At 37.2% G+C, this 21,900-nt stretch overlaps 1 protein-coding gene across 3 annotated transcripts in view; it reads right to left on the reverse strand.

Moving 5' to 3' along the window:
* Positions 1 to 21,900, reverse strand: part of LOC122871803 (fibronectin type III domain-containing protein 4-like) — a 59,314-nt gene that overhangs the window by 12,843 nt on the left and 24,571 nt on the right. Inside the window, exon 1 of one of the 3 annotated variants that reach the window (XM_044187201.1) lies at positions 12,617 to 13,470. The exons of 1 other annotated variant lie outside the window; for it this stretch is intronic. In XM_044187201.1, the coding sequence (XP_044043136.1) occupies positions 12,617 to 12,698 (82 nt within the window). In that variant the 5' untranslated portion in view covers positions 12,699 to 13,470. Of the gene's footprint in view, positions 1 to 3,925; positions 3,955 to 12,616; positions 13,471 to 21,900 lie in introns of those variants that run through there. One more of the 3 variants, XM_044187203.1, reaches the window with a different exon arrangement.

Consider the following 21,900-nt stretch of genomic DNA (forward strand, 5'->3'; position numbering starts at 1 on the left):
GACTCTAAATCTTCTGTTTGATGGCAAGAGCGGACATTCTTCAAATAAAATATGAGAGGGGTCTGATGTAATATTACCAGCCAGAGACAACATCCTGTTAGTATACGCAGTTTGAAAACTCAAGTGTTTGACCCACGATCTTTGAGCAGATACGAAGCAGTCTAGCCAGTCTAGCTTTAAGTTGAACAGAGAGACAATTGCACCATGCACTGATTCCATACTGCATAACAATCTGTATTATAGATTGGAAAAACATTAACAAGATCTGTCTGTTTGCTCCAAATGACTTCAGCTTCTTTAGGTAGCTGGTTTTGTGCATGGGGGCATTGCCAAGTTGAAACAGGAAAGGATTGACACCAAGTGCTTTAGCTTAAACCATGAAAAAACAGCCAGAAACAGGGGTGTCTGCATACTTTTGGCCATATAGTGTGTTCTAAAAATCTAAAAACATCACATTCAGAGGATTTAAAAACTCCTTTTCAAACTCTCAGCAAAGAAGGAAACCTTGTTCTAACCCTAAAGCCAAAACAATATGTTACTTCTCTGAAAATCATAAAAGCTTTTATCCCTCTCAGGAAAATTAATACATTAAAGATGATTAAACAAGTTTAACAATCTTTCTCTTCTTTTTTATTGTTGCATTTTCTTTTATTTATTATATTCGTCATGTTAGTTGTTGCTATGTGCATTTTAATGCATTGCACATAATGTTTTGTTGAAATGAAATGTGCTTCATAAATAAAATTACCTAGCCTTTCTAATTTTTGCATTGGAGAAAGTCCTGCAGGATTTCACATAATTAGAGACAATGTGGTTCCAGATTCAAGAAAAAACACAGGTCTGCTACACAAAAGTATGTTATTTTGTTTGGTCTTTTCTCTAAATTAAGCTTTATTATGAATTACTGGATGGTTGTATCTCTTCGGGACTTTGCTGAAATAATCTGAAGTTACTAGTTAAGGAAGTTACTGTGCCCAATTAAGAGAGTCCGCCACATAACCCACTATAAAAACACAAATAATCATTTTTAGATTTCTGTTTTTGTACGGATCGAGATGCAACATGTTAATGTTAGTGAGCTTTAGAGGTGATGTTATGCAAATTATGTAATCTTTGGACAGTCAGGCTAACTACATATTTACCACAAGGACATGAGAGTGGTATCAATCTTCTCATCTAACTCTCGGCAAGAAAGTGAATAAGCGCGCTTCCCAAAATGTCAAACTACTCCTTTAATGGTTGTACGTCCAGTGAGTGGAGGAAAAAATTTCAAACTCCTTCAAACTTAGAGCCTGAACCTAAAACACTTAAGCATTGACACTGTGGATAAGTGAAAGGGGCTAATAAACAAATCTCCCCTAGTCCTTACAGTGTCCTCGTCTCTAGCTGGACGTCCACAGGCACACTGATAATCCATCATGCCAACATGTGTTTTTGTCAGGGTTTCCATCAGCCGCCTCTCCAAGTGTCCTTGAGCAAGACACTGGTGAGGACGACTTTCCCATCTACTCTGTCGTTGAGAGTCACTTTGGATTAAAGTGTCGACTAAATGGCTAAAATGTAAATGTGTGATCACGTGCAAAAGATGAGAAACACACACATACTGTACTTACACACTTAAGGCTCATATTAATGATTCTCTGGGGGCAGGTTAAAATGGATGGGAAATCTGAAGTGTTCACTGAGAGAGTGTGAGATTTTTTTATGTCACTAAATCATCAGTAAAAGCTGTGACCTCCACTGAGAGAGAGGGAGAAGGAAGGTAAATAAAAGAGAAAACTGTTTGTTTTGTTTTTCGTTGTTTCATGAGGAAAACAGCTGGAATTAGGAGGGAAGAAAAGAAGACATAACCCCTTTCCACAACAGCTAAACAATCACTGAAGGAAGGAAGGAAGGAAGAAAGAAAGAAAGAAAGAAAGAAAGAAAGAAAGAAAGAAAGAAAGAAAGAAAGAAAGAAAGAAAGAAAGAAAGAAAGAAAGAAAGAAAGAAAGAAAGAAAGAAAGAAAGAAAGAAAGAAAGAAAGAAAGAAAGAAAGAAAGAAAAGAAAGAAAGAAAGAAAGAAAGAAAGAAAGAAAGAAAGAAAGAAAGAAAGAAAGAAAGAAAGAAAGAAAGAAAGAAAGAAGAAAGAAAAAAAGAAAGAAAGAAGAAAGAAAGAAAGAAAGAAAGAAAGAAAGAAAGAAAGAAAGAAAGAAAGAAAGAAAGAAAGAAAGAAAGAAAGAAAGAAAGAAAGAAAGAAAGAAAGAAAGAAAGAAAGAAAGAAAGAAAGAAAGAAAGAAAGAAAGAAAGAAAGAAAGAAAGAAAGAAAGAAAGAAAGAAAGAAAGAAAGAAAGAAAGAAAGAAAGAAAGAAAGAAAGAAAGAAAGAAAGAAAGAAAGAAAGAAAGAAAGAAAGAAAGAAAGAAAGAAAGAAAGAAAGAAAGAAAGAAAGAAAGAAAGAAAGAAAGAAAGAAAGAAAGAAAGAAAGAAAGAAAGAAAGAAAGAAAGAAAGAAAGAAAGAAAGAAAAAAGAAAGAAAGAAAGAAAGAAAAGAAAGAAAGAAAGAAAGAAAGAAAGAAAGAAAGAAAGAAAGAAAGAAAGAAAGAAAGAAAGAAAGAAAGAAAGAAAGAAAGAAAGAAAGAAAGAAAGAAAGAAAGAAAGAAAGAAAGAAAGAAAGAAAGAAAGAAAGAAAGAAAGAAAGAAAGAAAGAAAGAAAGAAAGAAAGAAAGAAAGAAAGAAAGAAAGAAAGAAAGAAAGAAAGAAAGAAAGAAAGAAAGAAAGAAAGAAAGAAAGAAAGAAAGAAAGAAAGAAAGAAAGAAAGAAAGAAAGAAAGAAAGAAAGAAAGAAAGAAAGAAAGAAAGAAAGAAAGAAAGAAAGAAAGAAAGAAAAAGAAAGAAAGAAAGAAAGAAAGAAAGAAAGAAAGAAAGAAAGAAAGAAAGAAAGAAAGAAAGAAAGAAAGAAAGAAAGAAAGAAAGAAAGAAAGAAAGAAAGAAAGAAAAAGAAAGAAAGAAAGAAAGAAAGAAAGAAAGAAAGAAAGAAAGAAAGAAAGAAAGAAAGAAAGAAAGAAAGAAAGAAAGAAAGAAAGAAAGAAAGAAAGAAAGAAAGAAAGAAAGAAAGAAAGAAAGAAAGAAAGAAAGAAAGAAGCAGGAAAGAAGCAGGAAAGAAGCAGGAAAGAGATGAGCAGGCATCCTTCCATGACTTTCCTCTTAGTGATGATATAACATCTAATGGAATCAATAACTGGATTTCTTACTGCGAGTCAGGAGCTATTGATGAGTTCAGTTCATCCACTCCAACTTCTTCTTCTTGTAGTGCAGGACAAGAATAGCACTCCATATTTCTCATCAATTTCTCTGGCTGCAGAAAGTAATTAATATGTGCCCACTGGAAAAGTGTGTGCCCCCTTGTGTGTCTCCATGTGTGCATGTGGTTTATAAAAAACAAACCACCATCAGAAGGGAAAAGGAGCCTGCACAGGCATCAAGGCTAAAAAAAGGACTTTAAAATGCTGAGGTTTTGCATTATGGTGTATTAAAGTCACACTGAAATTGTAATTATCTTCATGTTTGGCGTAAAAAAGAAACAATAATGATACTGCATATTTTTCCGTTTTTCAAAGGAGGACAGAACTGGCAGCAGCTGCCTACAAACATGATACAAGGTGTTTTTTTCCCCACCTTTTCAACAGACCCTCATATAGCCGGTTGGTTGTGTACTGTTAGTGATCATGACATCTGCATTTGTAGTTATTGCCACTTAGGTTTGCATGAGCTGAACATTTCAATCATTTATCCATGACTTTTAGCAAGCAATTCTAACAGTTTAATACCTTTCGATAACAATTTCAACCATTTATCTGATACATTTAGCTATTTCTTTTTATCCACTACTTGCCAAGCTAACAATTTCAACTCTTTATCATAGACTGTATAAAAGAAGTGGACGTAGTTACCGTGACTTCACCCATTGGTTTGTGTGCTACCGTTTTGAAGCCTCGAGATTGGCATTTTGGCCATCGCCATCTTGGTTTTTTGCAACCAGTGACCAGAAGTGACCATATTTGGACGAGGGGCTGGAGCTGGGGAGCATAGCAAACGCTAAGTTATCAGCTAACGCAAGTGCTAGCGAGGTTAGCAAGGTGCATCTGTAATTCACGTTAACTGTGATATTAATTAATTTTGGCTAGCGAAAAACAGGCTTAAAACAGAATTTACTTTCCGGAAAAAATGAACAGCTAACTCCTAGGGTGTCTTTTAGTACAACCGACCATAATGTTACAATTAACTTTCATGAACTGAACACACTGTGAAAGGGTCAAAGTTTGTAGACAAGAACACAGACAGCACCAAAAAACAAGTTCACGGATAGTTAAATGTGCACAGTGCAGTGGATACGCATCGCCTCTATCCTGACTGAGAGGTCGCTGTGTTAGCGACTTGTCACAAGTGTTACAAGATAGCCATGCCCTAAAGCATACCCTGCTTTATCATCTATTTTACTCTTAATGGGACCAGAATTTACAAAACGAACATCATGCTGTATTGAAGAAGACTTGAAACTAGCGTTTGAGACCATAAACTCATTAGGAAACTGTTTACTGAGGTAATAAATCAAGTGGGAAGTAGGGTCATTTTCCTCATAGACTTCTATACAATCAGACTTCTTTCTGCAACCACTGGCGTCGCCCCCTGATGGCCATTAGAAAAAAATGCAGGTTTAAAAGGCTCTCTGCATTGGCTTCACTTTTCATACTCGGAGGTTGCTGCTTGCTCCTTATCCATTACTTTTAGCTAGCTATTTCAACTGTTTTTCCATCAACCTCTCTACTCACTTGATAACTAGTTTTCACACTTTCTCAATTCCAACACAGTGTTCAGGTATTACAGCTGACTCAGGGACTTCATGAAAATGATTAGGAGGGGAGTGGAGGTCAGAAAAGGAGGAGGGTTGTGTATTGAAGGGAGGCTGACTTGAAGGGAGTCTGACTTCTCTGAAAGAGTAGCAGACGGTATTTTAATTACTGGTCAGCCCAAATTTATATTTCTAAAACAGTCAACAGTCAAATAGTCACAAATTTGTGTGCGCTACAGGTCATAAAGTTGTGGCAAATTCAGAGGTCACGATTTGGTCACTGTTTTAGGCCTTCATTTTACCAAACACTGTAAACTAGATAATGGGACCAATATGTCACTTAAGAGAAACACAAATACATGTGTGTGCATTAGTGATTACATGTCTACCAACAGTCATTTCCTCTTTCATTTTAGTCATAACATCATAACAGAAAGTTTTAAAAAACTTGAATATGTCATATAAAGTTGGCCTGCATTATGATTCATGTTTATTTAGTGTTATTCTAAAATAGAGAGTGGATGGAAAATTAACAATCACACTTCTAAGGTGCGCATTAGTGGCTATTGAAAACATTATTATTCAATTAATATATAAGGTTTAAATTAGATTACACCATCTTAAATTCTTTATGCTTTGCAGCTTTTAGTTATTAATGGTGAAAAAAGTCTGATTGTTTTCTCATGTCAAGGGGAGGGTCCAAAGAAAATATTAATCAACCTAAAGAGAGTCTTGCATTTAAAAGTGAAATAGAAGTTTCAACTCCCCTCCCCAATCATTTTCATACAGTCCCTTAATATGTAAAAAAAACAATTCAAATCAAAACACATTTTTTGAAATTCGCTTCTATACAATCTTTTGTTTTTCTTTATTTTAATTATGTAATTTAATCTTCAATTATCTTAACTGTCACAGCTTCATTGTTGTTGTTTTTTCTTTGGCCTGATGTTCTATTGATTATCCATGAATCCAATGCCACCTTGTTTGGAGCAGTGTCGACCAAAACAAAAAATGACAGCAGCATCACCTCCCCTTTGCTGTAACAAAGAAAACAGCTCATTTCCAGGCTGCTGGAGGCGGCGGTACCGACACAAACTCTCCCAACATTCTGTGACAGACTAAAAAAAATTCAGTGTGATTTCAAACCGAAAGCATGCAGTCAGGCTCTGTGGAGTATGACCATGAATGTCAAGCTCTATCTCAGGCTAACAAGCTAACCACAGCTCATTATGCAAGCCAGAACTTCCTCCGCTCCCTTCAGGACACTGGCCTGCCAGCCAAAACTGGTCCAGTCATTAAAAGGAAAATCCACATACTTTCTTTAACACTGTAATCGGTGATAGAGTGCATGAAGTTCCTTCAATCTGCCTTGTCAGTGTGTGACTTCCTACATTTCCCAGAATGCCCCTTGACAGCACACAGGGAAGGATTATGAACCTGTTGTACCTCAGCATGAGTGTGTAGGTGGAGTGAATGAAAGCATAGCAAGAGCAAGAAAGTGGGAGTTTTTTTTCAGTTGAGGAGAAGCAAGATATGTGTCTAACCCAGTTGTCCCTGTGGCTGCAATGCATTCTGGTCTATTTCCTGATACTGTAGGCGTAGAAATTGGTCACACTGCCTTTTTCTGTGATAAATTCCTCTCTGTATGATTATTGAAAGCCTGTGCTAAATGGTGGCTGTAGAAAGATGCTCTTGATCTTTGATTTTGAGGAACTGACTCAAAATATGATGTTTACAGAAGCATTTTTCCATTTTCTAAATCATTTTCTGAGATTAAACTCTATATGGCCAAAAGTAGCTATAACAGCTGCTATAACAGACTCAACTCAGACTTTCCACAAGATTTTAGAGCCTGGCTGCAGGGATTTGCTCCCATTCAGCTATAAAAAGCAGTCAAGGTGTTTTAAGACAGAATGTGAAGCGAATTTTTGTAACCGTCCAGATATCAAATTCATGTGAATAAGGCTATGAACGCTGTATTTTATTTGTTTACCTGGTGCTTGTTGCAACAACTAATAACTTTTCAGTGTTGTAAAATCTATGATAAACTGCTGTGCAGTGTTTTGACATCTGAAAAGCCTTCTAATTCATCGATCTTTACTCAAACTGGACTTCCTGGATTGTATTTCATGTCTCACTGGTACCTGAGACATGCTTCCACTAACTCAGCCTCCTGTATTTTTTTAAAGCAGGTCTGTTTTTGGTCTGAACACCGCTAACACAATGCAAACATGTGCTGCACACAACGGATGGGGTTGAGGTCAGGGCTCTGTGCAGGCCAGTCAAGTTCTTGCACACCAAGCTGGGAAAACCATTTCTTTATGGATCTGGCACTGTGCACGGGGAATGGTAAAGTTTAAATAGGAAATGGTCTTTCCCAAACTGTTGCCACAAAGTTGAAAAACACAACATTGTCTAAATATCAACAAGAGGACTTTTAGGAGGATTTTAACGATGAATTTTCCTTTACGAAAGGAAGAGGACAGAGAATATTCAAAAAAACAAACAAAACATAAGTACGTATAGTAAAAACATGCAGAAAATCCCATCCTCCACCTACACACACACACACACACACACACTCCACAGAGAAAAGCATTCACCCATCACGTTACGGCTGCTAAATCCCAACCACTTTCATCTGCCAGGGGTACGATGGAGTGCACGCACGGTGAATAGACTTCTGCAGTTAACATTATACAAACCAGGAGAGGAGATGAGAGGGGAGGCTTAGATAGAGTTAGGAAGACAGAGGAAAAGAGATGGAGACGAGAGAGAAAAACAGTGGTGAGAAAGGGAAACAGAGAGAGAGAGAGAGAGAGAGAGAGAGAGAGGGGAGGATGAAAGACACCAGGAATCTGACAGAACAAGGGATGAATGAGTCAGAGGAAGAAAAAAAGATGAAGAGAGAGCAATTATCTCGGGCAAATATCAATCTTTTTGGTTTAGAGAGAAAAGACTGACGAAGGGCAAAGTGAGATGGATGGACGGAAAGGGAGGAAAAAAGATCAATTATGAAGGGAGTGGTAGCAAAAAAAGCGAGAAATGGAGAGAGGTTGGAGGGAAAACAGGGAGTAGGAAGAGGAGTAGAATGTGGATATTGATTAAATGATGAAATATAGCAGTTCAGGTGGATGTAAGAGCACACACACACTCTTTGCATGTCCTTGTTTGTCCTTCATCATGTTTTCGCATGGTTTGTTCAAATTATTTATTCATGCCCATTCATAATTTAATAAACATTTCAGGATGCATTTAGGTCATTTATTTTTAGGTCTATAATTGTTCTATATAAAGCCAAATTTGTTTTAATTCTGAGGTTTCTCCCCTCAGCTGAAATCATCTAAAATCTAATGATATACAACATACAGTGGTGTGCAAAAGTGTTTGCCCCCTTCCTGATTTCTTATTTTTTTGCATGTTTGTCACACTTAAATATTTCAGATCATCAAACAAATTTAAATATTAGTCAACGATAACACAAGTAAAAACAAAATGCAGTTTTTGAATGAAGGTTGTTATTATTAAGGGAAAACAAAATCCAAACCTATATGACCCTGTGTGAAAAAGTGATTGCCCCCTAAACCTAATAACTGGTTGGGCCACCCTTAACTGCAACAACTGCAATCAAGCGTTTGCGATAACTAAGTCTTTTGAGTCTACACAAAATTTGCACCACAGAGCTTTTGGTAAGAAATTATAGCTAAACTTAAACCCAAAGACTACATACTTACTAAAATTGCGTATATTATTTTTGCAGTGGTATGTTTGACTTGCAAAAAGACCTTCGGAAACAGTCCAAGAATGCATAATTGTGGGCACAGAGGCATTCATTACATAGGCTTTGTCTATTTCTTGAAAATGCCCCTTATATAGGTGACGCGAATTAAATAATACAAAAGATCATAGAATATTTTGCTATTGTATGAATGGCTCCAACACAAGAGAATCTGCCAGTATAGTGAGGTAAAAGTTTTTATGTTTCTGTCCTGTTTCAAGATGTCAACACCTCTTATCTAGAAAATTCATGAAAAACAGGAACAGGTGGATTAATCTTGCTGCAGTGACAGAATTTTGAGAACACTAATCTTAATCCTGGTTTTAGCACACAAGTAAAATTACAATCCTAAGAAGATGAGAGGAAAAGCCAGGATGTGTTTACTTTTGAGGATTTCCCTCATCTTTCTGTCCTTATTTGGCCTCAGAAGTTCAGATGCAAATGCACACACACATTTAGTGGTTTGATCTTTCCACACAATGCTCTGTTCATTTATTGTACTACAAGACGGACAAAAGCTTCCACAAAGCCTACATTTCATGTTTCTCTGCAGCCCCATTCAACACTTCAACGACTGCATCTCCACCAGAGACAAAAACAACAACAAGCCTTGTGACAGCCGTTGTTTACATTGTTTCTCCTGGATTAGAGTAGTCTGTGACGTACGACACGGGCCGGACAGTCGACCATAAATCACAGCAAAGTAAGTGTTTGCTGATAGACTCAGTCTAATTTGGCTAATGGCTCCCCACCACTCTCTGTGACGGATGGATGTCTGTGTGTGTGTGTGTGTGTGTGTGTGTGCACTCGAGATACAGTAACAACCTTCGCATGCTGATTAAGATACAGTATGATCATGGACGAATTATGAGACAATGGGTACCTGGGCACAGACATGTAAAAGACCTCATGTGGTCATGTTGTGTGTCTCTGTGGTCGTTTTGTGTCTCTTTGTGATCATTTGATAGATTTTCACAGTTACACAATCACTTAGGTCACAGCCCTGACCCCTCGGGCCCCTGGGCCTGGGCCCTATAGGCCTGTTCAGAAATACATCCATGAATATGATCATATGAAGGTAAGACATTACATGATAGACACGATTTTTAATTCTTACGCAACTTTCTGTGAGTAAACTGAAAGTTGCTTTCTGATTAATGACCACATTATGCAACAACATTTTTGAAGTGGACCCAAATGTCAGCAATTAGCTGAGAATTTTAATTAGACCTCTGCCGGTCAAGTTGAGTCACATCCCACAAAAACCCATCAAAGCGAGCTCTGCTGAATTTTTGAGCAGCACCATGGCAGTGCCTGAAAAAACGCAGGTAAAAGAAACCCAGAAAAACCGAGACACAGGGATCATTCAAATTGTCAGGTTGCCAGGGAAGATCAGAGCGAGCAAAGAGAATAAATAACAATCAACAATGAGTAGAGCAGTGATATGAAGCAGAGCAGAGCAGAAAGAGAATCTTCCCTGCATGAATAAAGCAGCACTTTACCCTGCTCCCTCTTAATAAAGACCTCCTGTGGCCACAGTTGGTGCATTTTTTTGATCCCCTTCATGCTGCAAAGGTTCAGCTTCCTTCTTTGAGCTCCTTTCCAAAAAAACCCTTGTAGAATTTTTAGGCTGAAAATGAACAGCTTTTTGTCAAATTCCAAGGTTTTCATCAGGGAGCAGTAAGATGAACACAGAAAACACAACCCAGAGTTCAACCAGATCTGACGAAAATGTGTCTTCTTGAGCATGGAGATTCATTCTTGACTTTAGTAACACACATATACATGGTAAATATTCTAAATGCAAGCTCCCCTTAATTAGCTATTCCCAGGGCATTTGACCATATCCAAAAGACTTGCTCAGGAGTCGTCACGTGACCTAAGTACAGGACCTCAGGTGGTTGTATGGGGAGGAGATCATAACCACTGTCTCTGTCTTCCTTCCTGGATGTCTCTGAACCACTGAAACAACTGAAAGTCTTATGTGCACCAAACAGCAGCCGTGGTACGGTAGCAGTAAGGGGGATAGAACCCGGGATTGTGGCGATGCGAGACGAAGTTGCTGCCTTTCTAGAGTTCGTCTGCATCGAGGCTGGGAAACAAGACAATGGTGTATCCTTGCATATCAACCCACGATGACAAAAGTCAAGACGCCGCCGATATGCAGGCTTACATAGAAAATACTGGTGCAGATGTAGTGATGCGCTTCTTACGTCGTCTGAGCCCTAAAACCTAATTTTTTTTCATAAAAAGTGGAAAAACCTGCTAGAGGTGTGAGACCATCTGATTTGCTCGGATGCAGAATCATTTCCTGTCATCTCTCCACTATTACTATCTAATTACGGCATACAATTTCCCCCAAAATAGTAAAAATACATCACAGAAACACAGAAACCGCCTCTTAAGCGACCATCACAGAATTGCAGATTTTTAAATTTCTGAGCACTTTAAGGCTTAAAAAGTTGAAACTGAATATTGATTTTTGACCTTGTATGTTTTACATCTACACTTCCATGACAACTGGGCAAACTGAGGAATGATTGCATCCTAAAATAACAAGTAGTTTGGATGATTTAAGTGCCTGTCCATTCCTGCTACAGCTAATTAAACAGGCTGGAGAGTAAAGAGAAGGATTGCTTTGAAATTCCAATCCTCTGACAGACATTCAATTAAGGTTTTGACAGTTTTACAACAGCTGTTTGTCTAGTTGAACCTCCCCACTAACCCAAATCAAACAAATGAAGTGACGCGTTAATGTAAAGCGTGTCTTGTACTTGGATGATGTACTTTCTTATTTTAATAAATGTATTAACATTTTCAGGGTTTTTCACCCCTTGACATCCAGTTTTGTTCCCTCCTTTAGTAGCTTTAAATTTGTTTAAAGGATCTTATTCCACACTGTCTGCCATTATCACATTTATATCAGCTTATTCTAACTCTTCATTGAAGCAATATGATGTTTACACTGAGTGAAATATTCAAACCCAAGACCCAAGGATGTGGGTTTTTTTTTTTATAGTTTTATACAGATTTCACCCTGACATATTTGGGATCTTTAGAAACGTGAAGATCCCCACTATAATTTAAAATAAAGTTATTTGGGTTTGAGCAATGTTTGGCTGCATAGGATGAGTTTATACTGACTCGACCACCAACGGGTTAAGGGTTTAAATGAATCAATACAGACAAAAAGACACAGATAGGAGATGTTGCCACTGAGAACCATAATTTTATCCTTTTTTTAAATCCAAAATACAATAAAAACATTGTCATTGTTTCATGTATATGCTTTATATTGAGAAAAGAAATACAAAAGTCTATACACGAAGAAAGAGATCAAGCACCTACATTGAGGATAATTTCCTTCTTTTTTTGTCTAAAATACATGTTTTTTTATGTCTAATTATGTTTACTGAAAAAAAGATCTCCCAAAAAATAAGATATTCATCCTATGTGAGGAAAAGGAGCAAGCAGCTTGAAGTGATGGCTCAGTAAGTGTCAGTCATCACCTCAGAAACACCTGACCCATCACTTGGCCTGCTTCTCCTACCGTCATACTGGTATCACAGCATGTTATTTCAGCAAGAATGTTATTTCTGTTAATATTGCACAGAAATGATCATTCCACGTTGCATCACTCAGCTTATATTTCTTCTTTTTTGAGATTCATGATGTATTTCATAATTGTCTGGTTTACAAATTTGATGAGATAAATATTGTATTTTTCTAATGTAGTTTTGTATGTGTGCTCATGTTTGATTCTGTCATTTCAGTTTGTTTGTTGATTTTTTAGAATGAAATATTTGTGTATTTGATGCCAATGAAGCACCTTTGAAACACACATATCATAGCCTGGTACAAAATGGCATCATTATCTGAATTATAGCAGCTGTTTGCACCTGAAAAGTCATTATCTTTGATGCAAGATGAGTGCATTAACAGTGAAAATGAGAACCACAAACACACACACACACACACACACACACACACACACACACACACAGAGAGACTCACTTGCTCCGACCATCCCCGGTGTTTGCCAGCAGGCCAGCAGCAGCAGCAGCAGCCCGAGGTCCAGGTGAAGATGCGCGGTCATAACCTTCTCTGTCTCCGCGCACACCTCTGGCTCTTCAGCACGCCTTCTGCTCTTCCTTTCTCCTCCTTAACTCTCCTGCGTTTTACTGGAAGTTTCCCCTCAGGGTCACCACTGTTTCAATATCATTTCCATCCTCTTACAACCAGAGCCTGCGCTGCTTCCTCTCCTGCGTCGGATTTGTCCCCAACTTGCACAAAGTAGGTCAGTAGATATGCAGCAATTCAAATATGCTGAATGAATATGAAACGACACTTCTCAGTCCCTTCCCTGGGTGTCAGACTCGCAGCAGAGCACGCATTATCCCGCAGCCTGGAGAGAAGCTAACAGGTAGTTCCACCCTGTCCGCCACTTGTCCTCGGTCAAATTGCCAGCCGGAGACGCATAAATTCGCCGCTGCAGGTGGAAGGTCGCGGGGAGTTTCAGCACCGCGGACAGCGCTCAGGCGGTCCGGCTGTCATTTCAACGAAGAAGAAAGAGGAAAAATCGGCGTTGTTTGAGGATTTCAATAAATAAGAATAGAAAGAAGAAGACAATAGGGTGATATTTAGGCACCCGAAGAGGCGTGAGGCGCAGGAGCACAAAGGTGGTCTGTCTCATCCAGAGGACTGGTTTAATCTGACAGATTATGGGATGCCCGGAGGATCAGAAAATGTCTGTCTGCAGGAGCTTCGTGGTAACCCCTCCAGCCAACGACACACACATAAACACAGGAGGCATGCACGGCGCTTCTTGCAGCACCGAGACTGACGTTACAAATCCTGTCACAACACAGTGGATGGAGGAGGAGGAGGAAGATGAAGGAGGGAGGGAGAGGATGGGGGCGCGCATTTTATCACTCTGAATTAGCTGCATGTTGTCAGTGATAAACACTCTTAGGTGGCAACTGTTGATTATGTAGTCAGATTACTGTACAAAGATATAGGCCTACCTCTACAGTATTGGATTCAAATAATCCTACAATACACAGTAGAGTGATACTACACAATATCACTAAAAGATATTAACCATAAACTGAGAATCAATGTTCATTTTTGACCTTGGAAAAACCTGAACAAAACCTAAACAATTCCCATAACCTTTGATGAAAAATATATACATTTTCAGTGGTGGAGGAAGTGTTACGATGCTTTACTCAATACCACGCTGTAAAAATACTTCATTACAGGTAGCCTAAAAGTCCTGCATTGAAAACATTACTTAAGTAAAAGTATGTAACGTATGTAATTAGGAAAATGTACTAAAAGTTTAAAAGTAAAAATACTTGCAGAAAAAATGTCCCATGTGACTTTTATACCATTACATATTATACCATTAGATTATTATTACTCATGCATTAATGTAAAAGCAGGATTTTCATGTTGTAGTTGGTTGAGGTGGAGCAAAATGTTAACTATTTTGTATTAGACTGCAACTAATGATTATTTTCATTATCTGCTGATTATTTTCTCCTTTAATCGATTGATTGTTTGGTTTGTAAAAATTCTGAAAATAGTGAGAAAAGCCGTCACAATGACCCAGAGCCCAAAGTGACACCTTCACAAAGCTTGTTTTATCCAACCAACAGTCCAAACCTCAACATTATTAACAATAAATTAAAATTATTAAAATAATTCAAACAAAAAAGCAGCAAATCTTCACATTTGAGAAGCTGGAACCATGAAATGCTTTTACATGAAAAACTGACTCAGTGAATCCTGTCAATCAACTAATCGTTTTTGTAGGCCTTCTTGTATTTATGATGGGTAGTAGTGTAGTTTAATATTAATTTATAACATATTTGATAAGCTCTTCATACGTTTTGTGTGAAAGAATCTTAATTTGTAAAGTAACTAAAGCTGTCAGATAAATGTAGTGAAATAAATAGTACAATATTTCCCTCTGACATGTAGTGTAGTAGAAGTATAAAATGGCATGAGAAGAAAGGAATCCAGTGAAGTACAAGTACCTCGAATTTGTACTTAAGTACAGTACTTGAGTAAATGTACTTAGTTACATTCCACCACTGGTTATTTTATGTGACATCGCTGTGGTTAAGGTTTGGTTAGGATTGGGGAAAGATCATCATTTGGGTTAAAATAAGTACTAGGTAAGGGGACCTTGGTTGTCATGGTTAAAATAATAAGAAATTGGTCAAGGTAATGGAATGATCGCCATGGTTACAAGAAACCAATGTTGACTGTTGGTAGGAAACTAATTAAAACTAGGCTATAGGTACCTGCAAAATACAGTAAATAGAAAGAGACCGCTAAAAAGAGTTGTCAAAATTGATGCAGCAGAGGTCGAGATATCCTGACTTTTAGTCCCTATAGTATGAAGGTCAAGGTTCAAAAACACTGGATCCTACAATTAGACCCTAATGACACCAACATATTGTACTTTTTACTGCAGGACATTTAACTGACAGATAAAACATTTACCTATGTAAGCATAAAGTAGTTCAAAGTAGCTCTACCTTAACCGACTATAACATTAAAATGCTGTTCACACATGAATGTCTGGTTCTGCCTGAGGTTTCTGCCTCTTAAAAGGAAGTTTTTCCTTGCCACTGTCGCCAAGTGCTTGCTCATGGTGGGAATTGTTGGATCTCTGTAAATATTATAAAGAGTACGGTCTAGACCAGCTCTATAGTAAAAGTGCAATGAGATAACTTCTTTTATGAATTGGCGCTATATAAATAAAATTTAATTGAAAATTGAATTGAGTGAATGCATCAGTAATAATCATCTAATATATACATTATACAGTAATGTGTATATATATATATATATATATATATATATATATATATATATATATATATATATATATATATCAGAGAAGAGCTGGAGAAGGCCTGGAAGGTGAAGGCAACAGTGGTGCCCGTGGTCATCGGGCGCACTCGGGGCAGTGACCCCCAAACTGGAGGAGTGGCTACAGCAGATCCCTGGAAGAACACCAGACATCTCGGTCCAGAAGAGTGCAGTACTAGGAACAGCAAAGATACTGCGCAGAACCCTCAAGCTCCCAGGCCTCTGGTAGAGGACCCGAGCTCGAAGGATGAGACCACCCGCGGAGGGTGAAGGACAAAGTTTTATATATATATAAAATGTATAATATGAAGCTTTGAAAGGGGTCATTTGCAAGTACTTTTTGCAAATAATATTTCTGTTCATTTAACTAACTGACAATTTTAATGCAGGACTTTACTTGTAATGGAGTATTGTTACATTGTTGTATAAGTACTTTTACTTAAGTTACAAGTTATTAGCCATGCTAGCAGTCCTCAGAATTTTCATCTAGCGCCATCGTTGGGTCAAAATTTTATTTTGTCCGATACTTTGTGTTTAGTGCTAATTAGCAAATGCTAGCATGCTAACATGCTAAACCAAGAGGGTGAACATTGTAAACATTTCACCTACTACACACCATCCCTGTTAGCATTGTCATTGTGAGCACGTTAGCATGTAGCTCAAGTACAGCTTTACAGAGCTGCTAACATTGCTGCTTTTTAAATACATTTATTTAAACCTGCAGTAACTGATTTTTGTGGCCACTTGGGGGCAGCAGAAATATGTTGTGACGAGAACATTGATTTATCATCACATTTTAAGTTGATATAACGAACTTGTTAGTTTGCTTATTTACACATCCAGCAGTTACAGTGCAACATGATCATTCGTTTGGAGTCGTGTTTGTGTCACCTGATGAACAAAAGTCCAATTCTCATGCTCTTTTAGCTCTAGTTTTTGGTCTCCACTAACTCCTGAGGGAAATAGCTGGCTCTTTAGCTGCTAAATGCTCCACTGTGTTCACTAGCTAACTGCTAACTGTGTCTGTCTGTTGTTTGGTGCTGAGCAGGTAGTGTACAGTCGGTTTTTAGAGCTTTTTCACTCAAAACAGCTGCGGCCACAAATGACACTATGAGAGCAGTGAGAGTGAACAAATACAGTAAAGGCAGGACAGCTAACAATGAGCTGAAAACGTCTATATCATTGTCACATTATTTGATACATTATCATAAAAATATTGATTATAGCCGCTTTAACTAGGAAGTCTCTAGAGATACATTATCTCCTTTACATGAGAGAACTGGTCAATATGGCAGCATAGAGTTGTTAACACATTAAATTTTTTTTACAACTTTCACATATAGCACAATAACAAGACATGATAGGCATAAAGGAGCGAGCTTGGCTATTTAAAACAGTTACATTCTTCAAAAAACACGTTATGACAGTAAAGAATTACTTCTTCTACAACTTGACCCCTTAAAATTAAGCAATGACTACTTGATCCTTTTATCAGATTCACCAAAGAGTGATTTTCCCTTCTCAAAATGTTCCATCTGAATACTTTTTAAGAGGCCTCAAGAGATAAAACAATCAAGTATTACATGGTAGGGTTATAGATTTTCATTATAAAGCAAAAGATGGCAAATTATTTTCTGCTCGTTATATTTCTTCTCATAATATGAACTTGAAAACTTGTGGCACCCATGCATTTATAAAATAGGGGGTATTGACTTTGCTTGTAAAAACAAAGGACATGGTCCCCTTCTGCAAAGCCTTTCCTACGGTGTAAACTGGCATTTGTCCCAGATATGGTGTCATAATAATATACCTGTTTAATAAAAGTCCTTGTTTAAAACCTGTGGGGCAACAGTGACAGTTTTCATCCATCATTAAACTTTGGTTGAAGCTTTCGATTTAAGCCTCTGATTTCTTTTTACCCATTTTTAGCACCGCACTCGTTATTCCACTGCAAAGTCATACAGTTTGACATTTCTGATATTACATATTGATTCAAGATCAAAGGCAGTGCAAGTTTTTGCTCTTGATTTTCTGGGATCAAATGGCTCCGAAATGTATTAACAACCTTCAAAAGGGGGTGAACTAGAAAGCAAGATGTTTATGTTGAAAGTACACTTGTTTTACTTATTCGAAGTGCAACAGAAATGTGTGACTACTATCTCGAATGAAGCGTAGCAGATTCTTCATCATCCAAGTCAGATGCGTGTATGGATTTTGTCAGGAAAATATGTCTACATATACATTGTTACATGTTAAAAATGTAGGTATTAAACACTCTTGTCAGCTGCAAATGAGTGCTGTATCCAGAGAGACTCCACTACAAGAAAAGTCCTGCAATGAAAATATTACTTAAGTACAAGTACCAAGTATTATTAGCAAAATTTACTTAAAGTACCAAATGCTGAAAAAGGACCCTGTGAGTGTTTTACTATGATATATTGGATTATTATCACTGATGTATTTACGTGTAATTAGCATTTTACTGTTGTGGTTGGTCGAGGTGGAGCGGATTTTAACTATTTTATATACTGTTGGGTAGTTTGATATATTTTATATAGAAAACATATGATGAACTTATAAAACACGATGCATTGTTATTATGTTTTGTACGTAAAATCTTATGTAGTTGAGTAGTATAAAGTAGCATAAAATGGAAATACTCAAGTGCAAGTACTTCAAATTTGTACTTAAGTACAGTACTTGAGTAAATAAACATGCCACCACTGCATACTAGATACTATCTGCAGACTGTGGGCCGCTGGATGTCAATCAAACTTTAGAACATTACTGTCAATTAAACACACAAAAAGATAGCAAAATAGTTTTTTTTATTTTTGTTTTACATAATCTTCCTCCAGCTGTCTCACCACCACCCATAATTTGTTTTAATTGTTTGCAGCTGTGAGCAGCTTCTCCTGTACCCCATCACCATCAACAGCACACTCAGAAAATCAAGCAGTTTTTAGTATGCATGCTGATTTTAGTACTTCCAGTGTGTTTTCCACAAATACTATACGCTTAAAACCTGCTTAGAATCCGTATGTAGTACTGAATTGGGACACAGCTTGTGTGTGAAGTTTATGCTGAGAAGTTTTCATGTTTTATTGTCTTACAACATTGAATCAAAGTATATTTAATGTGGCTGTTTTGACACTTTAGATCACTTAGATGTTACTTTGATATTAAAAAGGGTCTTTTTCTGTTGATTAGTGTCAAAAAAGCAGAACAATAGACCAATAAAACATGAACACTTCCAAGTAGGAGTGAATACTTTTACACACACACACACACACAAAAATTACTCAATATGGAAAGGTCTAGCAAAAAAAGGTATATAAACAAACGTTTTGATCTGTACTGTACCTGTGTCGTTACTGAAATAATCCAATAAGACCAGAAGCTTTTGAGAAGCTTTATAGAGTTGTTTGGGGTCACAGATCTATGAAATAAAATTAATTTACCACACACAGAACCAGTGTTTTCTTTTGTTGATGGGAGTTCGGTTCAGACATCTGCTCAGGACGCCTCCCTGTGGCGGTTATTTTGACCACCTGGGAGAAGACAAAAGCAGGGAAGATCAAGAACATGCTGGAGGGTCTAAATATCCCATCTGGTCTGGGAACGCCTCAGGATCCCCCAGAAAAAGCTGAATCATCCGCTGGAGAAAAAGGAGAACAGGGACTTTTCTGCTCCACAAAGGCAGAGAGCAGCATCTATAGAAGCAGTGAAAGTTGGCGAAAAGGAGTTTAAAGTTTTCAGGCTGGCCGGCAAACTGCATAACAGATACAGAGGTTGTAATACCTTCATTTTATGCTGTTGTAGGCTGATTATGTTACCCAAAAAATCATTGCAGCTCAAGCTATACCCTGCAAATCAGTGACAATTTTAAATCACAACGTGTCTTATCAGTTTTATTGTTATTTGATATATGATATTATTGTTGGGTATTTTATTTTTGTAATATTTTCGATTGTCTTAATTTATATACCTCGTTGGCTCCTGAAATGTTTTAATCCTGGTTTCAACCATGTAAAAGAACTTTGTAACTTTGTTTTGGAAATTGCTCTATAAATAAAGTTTTTCACTATCATTATTAACACATATTCTTCCAGCTTTCTTGTCCATTTTGACTTGTATGTTTAAGAAAAGAAACTTTATCTCGATTATTTACACTCCAGAGTTCATTGGGATTAAATGTATCTGTCTGTCCCTCTACTATTAATATTTACATTGAAGTTAATATAATAAATGAATTTACAATTGAAAACCTTTAAATGTGTTATTAAAGAATAACAACATTCAATTGAGTATAAGCTGACATGGTGGTTGCTGATATTTACCTTTAGCAGGTTGTGATTGGATTAGCATTGGAACATGGATGAATGAATGGAAAATGTCCATTAACATCTACTAACTTGCCAGCAACCCAAAGGATTTCCAGCCAGGATGTTACACATTGTGCTCATGTTTAATTTCTTACTCCCACCATGAACATTTCTGTTAAAAATGATCCTCATTAGCCCCGAAACATCAGTTTATTACAGCTGTAGTTGCTTTGTTGTTGAAGTTCTGCTTGATGAGCTGTGCTTTCTCACTCTCTCTGCTCCCAGGAGGAGTTGATGGCAAAAATCAAGTTTTACTCCCTTGTTCATTGCAGTATGCTAATGTGTTTCTGCTGTATGATGCTCTGCAAAAAAAAGAGAAACAAATCAGAAAAGAAAAAGTCCTGAAGTCAAGATGCAGAGTGAAAGGATTAACGTTTGCCTCTGCTTTGAATAAGACCACACTGCAGGATAACTTCTTTGACTTTGTCTGACATTTGGTCTTTGGTATTTGAGTTTGAACTAATTTTTCTGGGGTTTATTTTGAGTTTAGCTCAAAATAAGCTCAAGTTCTAGATGTCAACGAGAACTTTACCATCTCACTTTTGAATTGATATTGCTTACTGATACTGGATTAAAGCTGAAGGTTTTCAGTCTTTTAAGATGAAGTGATCTGATACTGATTGCATTATTTTATTGATTTTAATGGCTGTAACAGATAATTTACATGTTTTATTATCTGTAATATAATATACATATACTAGAAACAGGTTACTGAAGATGATTACTTCTGTGTACCGACTCTCTCCACCAAGGGGAGCTAGCAGCCTGCAGAACATTATTTGTCCTTTGGCAATGCCAAGATTATGAGTCAACCAACTTCAGATCATGTCTTCCTCCAGCAGAGCCCACAAATCAAGTACAGGCCCAGTGAAACGAGGCCAAACCTCATCACTGTGTAGATATATAGTGTGATTTGTCTGTGCTTTTGTTTGACCTTATTAGGCTTATCTTAGACTGATCCACTTTCAGAGGGGTGTTAACTGCAGCTGGAGTCAAAATATTTAACGCCCAAAATATTTCAACAAGGAAACCGTGAGATGCACTAATTACAAAATGCACACAAGTGGCACAAGCATACACACACCAGATGATACTAAATGAAAGAATGAACAAAATGGCATTAAATAGAATGAATTTACTGTTTACAATCTCCTGTCTTGTGTTAAACCTCAGACTACGTTCTTATGACCAGGGTTTACTATATATTTTAATAGGTTAATTCTTTAAAGGGCAAATTCAATTATCTAGTCTTTGTTATGGCGAATAACAAAGGTATTTGTTCGCTTTGTTTTGGCGAACAGGCAATAACTAACAGACCACAATATTTTACATGAATGTTTACTCTTTCAGATGCATCAGCAGCTTCTTAAAATGACATCCACCTCCTCACCCCACAAGATATGTTCAATGAGAGGCGAAACTGTAGGACATCACAGCCTCTCCTTCAAGAGTTAATTTACAAAAACTCAAATAGTTGTGCTAAATGCTAACGCTAGCATGGCAGCATGCTCACAATGACAATGCTAACATGCAGATGTTTAGCAGGTATAACGTTCACCATCTTTGTTTAGCGTGTTAGCATGCTAACATTTGCTGATTAGCACTAAACACAAAGTACAGCTGAGGCTGAATGCCATTAGTTTTGCAGATAGTTAGCCAAAGTACTGGACAAAGATGGCGCAAGGGGAAAAGTCAGGGGATCACCAAAATCAGTAGGATTCATCCTCTGTGGAACATGAATACAAAACATTTTTAAAATTTGAGATATTTCAGTCCGGACCAAAATGTCCAAAGTGACTGACTACCATTAGCATGGCTAAAAAGCCTGAACTGTCAAACTAGTACAGTACATTAACTAAGTTAAGAGAGTTCACATTTGTTCCTAAAATATACACTAAAACATGTTTATTTAACAAACTTTATGAGCAGTCCTGAAAAAGTACTTTTAAAAAACAAATTCATTAAAATATGTCCCTGTTAAAAACCCTGAGCTGTAGGGTTCATTCCAATTTTCCACAGTTGAGTGGT

Source organism: Siniperca chuatsi, linkage group LG24 (genome assembly GCF_020085105.1).
Source record: "Siniperca chuatsi isolate FFG_IHB_CAS linkage group LG24, ASM2008510v1, whole genome shotgun sequence".
In the NCBI taxonomy this organism is placed as follows: domain Eukaryota; kingdom Metazoa; phylum Chordata; class Actinopteri; order Centrarchiformes; family Sinipercidae; genus Siniperca; species Siniperca chuatsi.